The 12,760-nt window shown below is 40.8% G+C and overlaps 1 protein-coding gene across 1 annotated transcript; it reads left to right on the forward strand.

The window, feature by feature from the left end:
* Nucleotides 1–1,734: 1,734 nt before the first annotated feature.
* LOC120986818 (proline rich transmembrane protein 1B-like) lies at nucleotides 1,735–11,018 on the forward strand. Its single transcript, XM_040415523.1, has 2 exons — nucleotides 1,735–2,068; nucleotides 10,809–11,018. Exons 1-2 carry the CDS (start codon nucleotides 1,769–1,771, stop codon nucleotides 10,974–10,976), a joined length of 468 nt encoding a protein of 155 aa, XP_040271457.1. The 5' UTR covers nucleotides 1,735–1,768; the 3' UTR covers nucleotides 10,977–11,018.
* The last annotated feature ends 1,742 nt before the right edge of the window (nucleotides 11,019–12,760 follow it).

A 12,760-nucleotide genomic window follows, 5' to 3' on the forward strand; every position in this document is an offset into this window, starting at 1 on the left:
TTCATGTCATAGCAGAGAATCAGGCTTAACGTCACCCACCACTGGAACAGGCCACTGTCACATATTTAGGCCCCGGCACCCAGACAGAGGAGAGAGGTCCCGTAACAGAGAATCTGGCTTCATGTCAGCACAGAATCAGTCTTCATGTCATAGCAGAGAATCAGGCTTCACGTCACCCACCACTGGAACAGGCCACTGTCACATATTTAGGCCCCATATTTACGCGCTGTGTGACAGATATACCTTTAATCACAGAATTAGACTTGTATCTGCACGGTAGCGTGTGTGTTACGTTTTTTAGAATGACACTATCAGCACCTTGAATCTAAGATATCCTTTTTGGGATAGATTTAAAGTAGGCCTGATATAACAGAAACTACTAATTTTGAGAATGGCAAATTTGGGAATAGTTTTTAAACCCAGAACAAAAAACTGTGCTTTTACGGTCACTACAAATAATTTGACCAGCTAAAACAGTACAGATTTGGTTGAATATAAATGTCAGGACTATTTTTTACGCGCTGTGTGACAGGTATACCTTTAATCACAGAATTAGACTTGTATCTGCACGGTAGCGTGTGTGTTACGTTTTTCAGAATGACACTATCAGCACCTTGAATCTAAGATATCCTTTTTGGGATAGATTTAAAGTAGGCCTGATATAGCAGAAACTACTAATTTTAAGAATGGCAAATTTGGGAATAGTTTTTCAACCCAGAACAAAAACTGTGCTTTTACGGTCACTACAGATAATTTGACCAGCTAAAACTGTACTGATTTGGAGGAATAGAAATGTCAGGCCTATTTTTTAGGCGCTGGGTGACAGGCTCAACTTGCCCCTGATGTAGTATATGGCCAAAAAAAAACCACACTATTGATGGTTAAATGCACTTGGGTGACACAGGCTCAGCCTGCACCTGATGTAGTATATGGCCAAAAAATAACCACACTGTTGATGGTTAAATACACTTGGTGGTAGCTTGTGCTGGCGCACCACAAGCCACAAAATGGCCGCCGATCACCCCGGAAAAAAGTGATATAAAAACGCTCTGGGCAGCCTAAAAAAAAGTGAGCAATTCAATATCAGCACTTCAATGATCCACAGCTGGAGATCGATCACTGAATTAAGTCTTTTGGAGGAGTTAATCTGCCTAATCTCGCCCTAACGTCGCAGCTGCAACCTCTCCCTATGCTTGAATCAGCAGAGTGACGTGCAGCGCTACGTGACCCAAGCTTATATAGAGGCTGGGTCACATGGTGCACTGGCCAATCACAGCCATGCCAATAGTAGGCAAGGCTGTGATGGCCTCTTGGGGCAAGTAGTATGACGCTTGTGTATTGGCTGCTTTGCAGCCTTTCAAAAAGCGCCAAGAAAGCGCCAAACACCGAACCCGAACACGGACTTTTACAAACATGTTTGGGTTCGGGTCCGTGTCACGGACACCCCAAAATTCGGTACGAACCCGAACTATACAGTTCGGGTTCGCTCATCCCTAGTCATGACTATATGCATCTTATTCTTCTGACAACCACCTTTTGAAAAATGGAATTAAAGTAGATGTCACTTCCCTTCCCCCTCTCCTGTCCACTTTTTAGAACCTTTTGTACTCGTGAATTGTGTCTAGGATGATGAATTGATAACATGCTCTGGTGAGGTGGGTTCTAGGATGGGGAGGGCTAAGTTGTTGAGAAGGAGGAGTGCCGGGTTCACTTTTAAAGTTTTACTGTCTCATAACCTCTGCTGAGGAGCTCAGAGCCTCACACAACTATGGAGAACACATCCTTCCAGGAGCCCTACCCCAGCAAACCAGGGGACCAACCTCCTGCATACAGCCCTGGACCTCCAGTCATGCAGCCCTCTCCATGCCCTGCTTATAACCCATCGGGGCCAGATCATGGTGTCCAACAGACCCTCATCAGCCAACCAGCCTCAACCAACATTGTGATGATGAACAGGCGAGCGGCATCAACCCGGCCCCAGTACAACGATTACCTCTGCTGGTCCATCCTGAACTTTCTGTTCTGCTGTTGGCCCCTTGGACTTGCTGCTATTATCTACTCACGGAAGGTAAGTAAGGAGCTCACTGACGAGACACTAGATTTAATATATTGTGACTGTCATACGGATTTAAGACTATACATGCAACCATATACTGTATAGACACCACAAAAACGGGACCATAACTGTCTCATGTCTGAAGCCTTCATCCGGCCACAGCTTTTTTATTATAATTATTTTGTTAAATTAGTTTTATGTTGATAAAAATATTTTTCAATGTTATATCTTCATTTTTTTCCAGAATCTTATAGATTTTTAAGCCCACAATATAAATATACTGGTAAATGCTCAGCCGTGTCTCCGCTCCTAGTGATGTCCCAGATCTGAGCATTAGAAGGTCTTGCTAGCCACAAGACAGACAATATATGAAAGAGATGAGGGTGAGAGGATGAGATGAGGGGCATCCTTTGTAGAATAAAGTACTCATTTGATTAATACAGCTTAAGGCCTCTTTCACACGAACGTATTGGTTCAGTTATGTTCCATGCACTGTGACCCCAATTTGCAGCCGGGACATATCCAGACCCATTCAACTTGAATGGGTTCGTCATCCGTCCGTTCTGCAAAAAGATAGAACAAGTTTTTTTTTTTTTTGCGGAACGGAAGCACGGATCGGAACCCCGCGGAAGCACTCCGTAGTCTTTCCATGATGCGGAATGCACACAGCCAGTGCCCCGCGTATTGCGGAACCGCAATACGGCCACGGGAGCACTACGGCCGTGTGAAAATGGCCTAAAAGTTACTTTTCTTCACATAAAAGTCTTCTTGTGCAGCGGCTTACGTGTTTCAAACAAACCTAGCCAAATGCAAGACTACTAAAAAAGCAACAAGGAACAATCACACACTAGGTGCCTTCTCATCAGAAAGACAAATAGATATTCATTTGATACAAGGCAAAATAAAAAAGATACAAAGTATCCTAACAAGGGAATAGCAATCTTCCAAGTTAACCCCTTGGAGAAAGTAGCATTCAGTTTCCAATCCAGGTGGCTTCTTAGTTAACGTGAAGTCTCTCCCAGTTGCTTTCTCCCTTCAATCTACGAATATATTTTATGTCATAGACAGTAGTAATGTTTGTTTTTTATATATCTCAGTGGTAGAAATTCCTGATACATTGTGGTCTTTTCTATGTCAACGATGTGTTCGGCAATGCGAGTTCTTAACTTTCTTGTGGCTTTCTTCATGAGTTTGCATATTATGCATCAGGCTGAGTACACAACGCGAACGATATTACAATTTATAAACTACAGGCCCCAAATCTGCAGCGAAGTCTATTGGTGTCTCTGCAGTAACTCGTGATCGCTAGATGTCATAGAAAGCCATATATATATATATATATATTATTATCAAAATGACCAATTAGTACCATAATAGTCGGACTTGGTGATGGTGCAGGCCCAGCAGCTGGGCGTGCGTCATCATTATACAGTTGTCACCCTGCTGTCACTGCTGGGATTGGAGATAACTCCGATCCTGGCATTTTATCCACTCAGACGCTGTGGTCAATAGCTCCCTCCTTCTGTTCTCTAATCAGCACCGTGTAAATGCAATTTCGAGGTGCCGAGTAGGTTTCATAGCCTTTCTGAATAGCCCTTGCCTACCATGTTCCGGCCCCTGTTAAATTTTTCCTCAGGCCTGTGAAAATCCCTATACCCTGTAATACAGTAATGTTAGTATATAGAAAAAGCAATCAAACATCACATGATCAAGTACCATAAGGGGACTAAAAAAATTTAAAAATAAATTGTTGAAGAAAGTATATAATTTTTTTTTAAAGAAATTAAAAAACAATTTCCCATTATGTGTGTGTGTATATAATATACATAATCGGAAAAGGTTTTTCATTAGTTTTTTAGATTTCTATATACCTTAACAATATTTCACAATTTTTTTGTCCCTTTATGGGACTTGATCCTGTGAGATACTGTATATATACAGTACACACCAAAAGTTTGGACACACCTTCTCAATCAAAGAGTTTTCTTTATTTTCATGACTATGAAGGCATCAAAACTATGAATTAACACATGTGGAATTATATACATAACAAACAAGTGTGAAACAACTGAAAATATGTCATATTCTAGGTTCTTCAAAGTAGCTACCTGTTGCTTTGATTACTGCTTTGCACATTCTTGGCATTCTCTTGATAAGCTTCAAGAGGTAGTCCCCTGAAATGGTTTTCACTTCACAGGTGTGCCCTGTCAGGTTTAATAAGTGGGATTTCTTGCCTTATAAATGGGGTTGGGACCATCAGTGGCATTGAGGAGAAGTCAGGTGTATACACAGCTGATAGTCCTACTGAATAGACTGTTAGAATTTGTATTATGGCAAGAAAAAAGCAGCTAAGTAAAGAAAAATGAGTGGCCATCATTACTTTAAGAAATGAAGGTCAGTCAGTCAGCCGAAAAATTGGGAAAACTTTGAAAGTAAGGGCTATTTGACCATGAAGGAGAGTGATGGGGTGCTGCGCCAGATGACCTGGCCTCCACAGTCACCGGACCTGAACCCAATCGAGATGGTTTGGGGTGAGCTGGACCGCAGAGTGAAGGCAAAAGGGTCAACAAGTGCTAAGCATCTCTGGGAACTCCTTCAAGACTGTTGGAAGACCATTTCAGGGGACTACCTCTTGAAGCTCATCAAAAGAACGCCAAGAGTGTGCAAAGCAGTAATCAAAGCAAAAGGTGGCTACTTTGAAGAACCTAGAATATGACATATTTTCAGTTGTTTCACACTTGTTTGTTATGTATATAATTCCACATGTGTTAATTCATAGTTTTGATGCCTTCATAGTCATGAAAATAAAGAAAACTCTTTGAATGAGGTGTGTCCAAACTTTTGGTCTGTACTGTATATATATATATATATATATATATACAGTACAGACCAAAAGTTTGGACACACCTTCTCATTCAAAGAGTTTTCTTTATTTTCATGACTATGAAAATTGTAGATTCACACTGAAGGCATCAAAACTATGAATTAACACATGTGGAATTATATACATAAAAAACAAGTGTGAAACAACTGAAAATATGTCATATTCTAGGTTCTTCAAAGTAGCCACCTTTTGCTTTGTTTACTGCTTTGCACACTCTTGGCATTCTCTTGATGAGCTTCAAGAGGTAGTCCCCTGAAATGGTTTTCACTTCACAGGTGTGCCCTGTCAGGTTTAATAAGTGGGATTTCTTGCCTTATAAATGGGGTTGGGACCATCAGTGGCATTGAGGAGAAGTCAGGTGGATACACAGCTGATAGTCCTACTGAATAGACTGTTGGAATTTATATTATGGCAAGAAAAAAGCAGCTAAGTAGAGAAAAACGAGTGGCCATCATTACTTTAAGAAATGAAGGTCAGTAAGTCAGCTGAAAAATTGGGAAAACTTTGAAAGTAAGGGCTATTTGACCATGAAGGAGAGTGATGGGGTGCTGCGCCAGATGACCTGGCCTCCACAGTCACCGGACCTGAACCCAATCGAGATGGTTTGGGGTGAGCTGGACCGCAGAGTGAAGGCAAAAGGGCCAACAAGTGCTAAGCAAGAGAATGCCAAGAGTGTGCAAAGCAGTAATCAAAGCAAAAGGTGGCTACTTTGAAGAACCTAGAATATGACATATTTTCAGTTGTTTCACACTTGTTTGTTATGTATATAATTCCACATGTGTTAATTCATAGTTTTGATGCCTTCATAGTCATGAAAATAAAGAAAACTCTTTGAATGAGAAGGTGTGTCCATACTTTTGGTCTGTACTGTGTATATATATATATATATATATATATATATATACACACAGTATCTCACACCCCTCACATTTTTATAAATATTTTATTAGCTTGTATAACAGTGTAAATTTGGTATGCCTTCAAAATAACTCAAACACAGCCATTTTAGGGGTTATCCGAGACCTATAATGACCCTTAAAATGCCTAGGCCCCTTATACGGCCGCGGCTGCATCTCCCTAGCATCGCAGGTGATACTAGGGAGGCTCGTTCCCATTGTGGCCTGCTATTGGCTGCCCCTCTCCCCTTCGTCGCCAGATATTTTGATCTGCGTGACAAGGGGGAGATGCAGCGGTGGCCATGTGTGCATCAGGAGGCATTTTGGGGGGCATTATAGGTCCCTTTTAACGTCTAAAGCGATGGCAACAAAAGTGAGTACACCCCTAAGGCCCATTTTACACGAGTGTGACGGATTAGGTCCGGATGCGTTCAGTGAAACTCGCACCATTTTGTAAGCAAGTTTAGTCAGTTTTGTCTGCGATTGCTTTCAGTTGTTCAGTATTTTCCGCGCGTGTGCAATGCGTTTTGATGCGTTTTTCACACGCAAAAAAACGGAAGGTTTACAAACAACATCTCTTAGCAACCACCAGTGAAAAACTCATCGCACCCGCACTTGCTTGCGGATGCAATCCGTTTTTCACGCAGCCCCATTCACTTCTATGGGGCCAGGGCTGCTTGAAAAACACTAAATATAGAACATGTTGCGTTTTTCACACAACGCAGAACTGATGCGTGAAAAACAACGCTCCTGTACACAGACCCATTGAAATGAATGGGTCAGGATTTAGTGCGGGTGCTATGTGTTCACGTCACGCATTGCAACCTCACGGAAAACTCGCTCGTGTGAAAGGGGCCTAAGTGAAAATGGCCAAATTATGCCCAAATTATGCCCAGTTAGCCACAAGAAAAAAAAAAATTAAATTTAAAATTTATTGAAAGTTTAAATGAAAAATTTTTTATGAATTTTTTTTTTAAAAACGCAACATATTGACCCACGGAATAGAGTTAACATGTCACTTTTACTGCTCAGTGAACGCAGTAAGAACAAGACACTAAGTGCAAAGGCGGATTGGTCTTCTTTTTTACAAGCTGTCTCCCCCCAAAAAGTATACAATACAGTGGAGGTTCCCCAAAATAGAGGCAATAAAAAAACATAACACGCCCCGCCCTAAAATAAGCCCTTGTTGACAGAGGAATAAAAAAGTTATGGCTTTTGAAAGGCGGAGATGAAAAAACAAAAAATTAATAAATAACTGGCCTGGTACCAAACTAGGCTGGAGGGAAAAGAAATATATTTTAATAATTTATTTTGGTGGCAATTCTGGCATTGCGTTTTTTTTATTTTATTTTACCACGCTTGCCATACTGAAAAAGTAATTTTAGATGGACTTCCCTTTTATATACCACTTCTTTCATATGTTAACCATATGTAGACAGGGCACAATGTCCGCAGGGTGAAGAGGAACTCAGTACTGGCATCTAGCCACATCCACTCCATTAATTGTGTATGATTCGTGGAGGACGCTTATGAAACTTTATACATTCATATCTGTATGTTTCCTTCATAATTTTCATGGACAAAAGCGCTACACTATGTGGACAACACCAAGAGCTCTGTTCCTGGTTCATGAATGGAATGGCAAAATTACAGTGGAGACTGACACACTCACAGAAAGAGAAACGAGGAGCCCAGGAACTAATTTACCACAATAATGGAGTTTTAAAGGCTATGGGAAGCTGTGTGACAACCTCTGCTGACTCATCATCATGGCGGCCATTAGTAGTTGTCACTCAGCATTATTAACAAATTTTTAATGCTTTTTTCAAACTTTTTTTCCAAAATTTGACCATTGATAATGAGAGTACACCTGAAAATAACGGAAGTGTCAGATCTTGCTCATAACTGATCTGAACTCCACCGAACAGACCGTATAGACTATAATTGGGTCTATTTGCTTTCTGTTCGGGATGCTGCTTTTTTACCAAACATGCATGACTTTTGTATCTGCCTTTTTTTTTTTTTTTATGAGACCATAACCACAGCGTCAGGGTGCATTCATATGACCATAAGTGTTTTGCGGTCCGCAAATTGCACTTTATAGAAAAAGCCTATTCTTGTCCGTGACTGTGGACAAGAATAGGACATGCTCTGTCGTTTTTGAAATTAATGGGTCCGCACCGTTCAGCAAAATTGTCATGTGAATGCACCCTTATAGTAAACAGTTTTGAAAAACAATAATTAATTAATATTTGTTCTTAACACCTTAAGGACCAGGCTGTTTTTTGGAAATTTGACATGTGTCACTTTATGTGCTAATAACTTCAGAATGCTTTTACTTATCCAAACCATTCTGAGATTGTTTTCCCACTATACATTGTACTTCATGATAGTCAAAAATTTTATTCGATATAATTCACCTTTATTTATTAAAAAATCCCAAATTTACAGAATATTTGGAAAAATTAGCAATTTTCAAAATTTTAATTTCTCTGCTTTTAAGGCAGATAGCGATACATCATAAAAGAGTTATTACTTTACATTTCCCATATGTCCACTTTCATATTTGCATCATTCTGTAAATGTAATTTTATAGGATCTTATAAGGCTTAAAATTTTAGAAGTAAAGCAAATTTTTACATTTTTAAGAAAATTTCCAAAACCTACTTTTTTAAGGACCACTTCTGTTACATAGTGGAAACCACCCATTGTAGAAACTGGTTTGACAATTTGTTAACCCTTTAGGTGTTTCACAAGAATTAAAGTGACCCCATTTTGGAAATTATAGGATAAAGTGACACTTTTATTGGTACTATATTGTGTTATATATGACTTTTGATTGCTCTATATTACAGTTTTTGTGAGGCAAGGTAAAAAAAAAATGGCTGTTCTGGCACAATTTTTATTTTTTGTTTTTTACGGTGTTCACCTATCAGGTTAGATCATGTGCTATTTTTATAGAGCATATTGTTATGGAGGAGACAATATCAAATACGTCTACTTTTCTTTTTCTTTTGTTTCAGTTTTACATAATAAAGCATTTTTGAAAAAAATCATGTTTTTATGTCTTCATTTTCTGAAAGCCATATCTTTTTTATTTTTTGGGTGATTGTCTTAGTTAGGGTCTCATTTTTTTGCAGGTTGAGATGACGTTTTGATTGGCACCATTTTGGGGTACATATGACTGTTTGATCGCTTGGTATTACACTTTTTGTGATGTAAGGTGATAAAAAAATAGCTTTTTTGACACAGTTTTTTTTTTTTTTACGGTGTTCCCCAGACAGGTTAGTTCATGTAATATTTTTATAGAGCAGGTTGATACCTAATATGTCTGTTTTTTTTATATATTTTGGTTTTAAACAATAAAAGCATTTTTGAAACTCCAAAATTATGTTTTTATGTCTACATTTTCAGAAAGCCATATCTTTTTTATTTTTTTAGCCGATTGTCTTATATAGGGTCTCAGTTTTTGAGGGATGAAATCATGGTTTGATTGGTATTATGTTTGGATACATATGACTTTTTGATCGCTTGGTATTACACTTTTTGTGAAGAAATGTGACAAAAAAATGCTTTTTTTAGCACAGTTTGAATGTTTTACAATTTTATATATCTCTTTTTATAAGAAAAGGGATTTTTTTATTGAAACTTAAATTTTTTTTTATTGTTAAAAACACTTATTTTTTATTTTTGTCCCACTATGGGACTTCAACATTACAGGGTCTGATCCCTGTTTCAATGCAGCACAATACATCTGTATTGTACTGCATTGACTATCAGTGTTTTACACAGTGTAATACACTGGGGGGCTGGGTCTCATAGGCCTCCGTAGCTGCTGGGCCCTAAGGCCTTTCAAAGGCTTGGGGCTGCCATGGCAACCATCAGGGCCCCGTCACCGCAGCGCGGGGACCCGATGGTTCAGAAGAGGGAGAGCAAACCTCCCATATGCCACGGTCAACGGGGTTAATCCAACCGGCATTTGCGTTATCACCAATGCTTGTGGAAGCAGCAGGGGTCCAGCTGTCAGTAACAGCCAGGCCCCTGCCACTGATTGCGGTACCGCACATGGGGAGGAGGAAGAACCGCGGGACGAGAAAGCTCGTCCTGGGGCACAAAGTATCGGCCATTTAGGACGAGCATTCTCATCCTGGGTCATTAACCTGTTAAAAATGAAATAAATGATTAAATAAATAACATAAATACATAATTGGAAAATAATAATAATAGTTGTCATAATAAGATGAGAAAAGTAATTATAATAAGAGTAATAATAATAATAAAATTATAAATAAAATATTTTTCCTCTCACTGGGAACTGAAGTCTCTCCCAGCGAAGGACATTTAAAGGGCCACTCCATCAAAACACTAAACCTACCATGGGCTCATGATTGTTCCTGTTCTCTTAGGCCTCTTTCACACGAACGATACGGATGAGTTCAGGGTGCGTTCAGTGAAACTCGCACCATTTGGCAAGAAAGTTCAGTCAGTTTTGTCTGCGATTGCGTTCAGTTGTTCAGTGTTTTTTCTGCACGGGTGCAATGCGTTTTGATGCGTTTTTCACGCGTGTGAAAAAAACCTGAAGATTTACGAACAACATCTCCCAGTGAAAAACGCATTACATCCGGATGCAATGCGTTTTTCACTGAAGCCCCATTCACTTCTATGGGGCCAGGGTTGCGTGAAAAACGCAGAATATAGAACGTGCTGTGATTCTCACGCAACACAGAACTGATGCGTGAAAAAAAACGCTCATGTGCACAGCCCCATTGAAATGAATGGTTCCGCATACGGTCCGCAAAAAAACTGAACGGACGCGGAAAGAAAATACGTTTGTGTGCATGAGGCCTTTAAATGAAACAAATGTATCTACACTGTAAACATTGAACTCTGTGATATTTTTGTTATCAAGCCCCTCGCCCTTGTTCATAATTGGATTATGTCTTACATGTTTCTGCCTCCCCGTCTTTTGCAGACAAGACGCGACATTAAGAATCACGACCACGAGGCCGCCGCCAAACATTCCCGCAAGGCCTGCCATCTGAATGTCTCGTCTTTTGTCACTGGAATCATCCTTCAAGTTCTACTTGTTCTTTACTATGTCTATGTAAAGGATCCCAAAGAGCACACACGTTATCCATAATGATTTGTGTATGAAATAAAGCTTATGTTATTTCTGAGCCTTTATAAACCTCACGTAATGACACTGCTCATCCTTAATTTCTGGGAATAGTCCCATGGAGGCCATGTTCTGTGTTTATAGAAAGGCCCGTAGTCTTACCAATAGAACATGAGCTTTACAGATACAGTGGGGGAAAATAAGTAGTTGATACACTGGAGATTTTGCATGTTTTCCCACCTACAAAGAACGAAGAAGTCTGTAATTTTTATTGTAGGTACACTGCAACTATGAGAGACAGAATCTAAAAAGAATATCCAGAAAATCACATTGTATGATTTTTAAATAATTAATTAGAATTTTATTGCATGAAATAAGTATTTGATACAACAGAAAAACAGAACTTAAAGGAATTTTACCATCGCATACAATGGGGGCATATCTCTAGGATATGCCCGCATTGTCTGATAGGTGCGGGTCCCACCTCTGGGACCCGCACCTACAACAAGAACGGAGCGGGGAAATGAATGGAGGGCGTACTGCGCATGCGCAGCCGCCCTCCATTCATTTTAATGGGGCACCCGAAAATAGCCAAACACTGGCTCGTCTATTTCCGTCTGCCCCATAGAAATGAATGGGAGCAGGGGCCGCGCGTGCGCAGTGCGCTCCCATTCACTTGTATGGGAGCAGCGGGGAGCAGCACTTGGTGGTGTACGGACCCCGGGGGCCTCAAGCCACAGCTCTCCCTGCTCCGTTCTCCTTGTAGGTGCGGGTCCCAGAGGTGGGACCCGCACCTATTAGACAATGGGGGCATATCCTAGCGATATGCCCCATTGTATGTGATGGGAAAACCATTGTTTGCAATTACAGAGGTCAGACGTTTCCTGACCAGGTTTGCACACACTGCAGCAGGGATTTTGGCCCACTCCTCCATCCAGATCTCCTCTAGGTTTCGGGGCTCTCGCTGGGCTATATTGAGTTTCAGCTCCCTCCAAAGGTTTTCGATTGGGTTCAGGTCTGGAGACTGTCTAGGCCACTCCAGGACCTTGAATTGCTTCTTACGGAGCCACTCCTTAGTTGCCCTGGCTGTGTGTTTCGGGTCATTGTCATGCTGGAAGACCCAACCACGACCCATCTTCAATGCTCTGACTGAGAGAAGGAGGTTATCGGCCAAAATCTTTCAATATGTCCCCGTCCATCCTCCCTTTAATACAGTACAGTTGCCCTATCCCCTTTGCAGAAAACCACCCCCAAAGTATGATGTTTCCACCTCCATACTTCACGGTTGGGATGCTGTTCTTGGGGTTGTACTCATGCTTCTTCTTCCTCCAAACATGGCAAGTGGCATTGATACCAAAAAGTTCTATTTTGGTCTCATCTGACCACCTGACCTTCTCCCATGCCTCCTCTGGATCATCCAGATGGTCATTGGCGAACTTCAAATGGGCCTGGACATGTGCTGGTGTTAGCAGGGGGACCTTGCATGCCCTGCAGGATTTTAATCCATGACGGCGTAGTGTGTTACTAAGGGTAATCTTTGAGACTGTGGTCTCAGCTCTCTTCTGGTCATTGACCAGGTACTCCTGTGTACTTCTGGGCTGATTCCTGACCTTTCTCAGAATCATCCTTGCCCTACGCGGTGAGATCTTGCATGGAGCCCCAGACCAAGAACGATTGACAGTCATCTTGCGTTTTTTCCACTTTCTAATAATTGCACCAACAGTTGTTACCTTCTCACCAAGCTGCTTGCCTATTGTCCTGTAGCCCATCCCAGCCTCACACAAGTCTACAATTTTGTCACTGGTGTC

Source organism: Bufo bufo, chromosome 1, assembly GCF_905171765.1.
Source record: "Bufo bufo chromosome 1, aBufBuf1.1, whole genome shotgun sequence".
NCBI classification, from domain to species: Eukaryota; Metazoa; Chordata; class Amphibia; order Anura; family Bufonidae; genus Bufo; species Bufo bufo.

Coding starts and splice junctions, on each gene's coding strand:
- LOC120986818 (XM_040415523.1), top strand. CDS start 1,769: ATGGAGAACACATCCTTCCAGGAGCCCTACCCCAGCAAACCAGGGGAC. Junction 2,069..10,808: donor CTATTATCTACTCACGGAAG/GTAAGTAAGGAG, acceptor CGTCTTTTGCAG/ACAAGACGCGACATTAAGAA.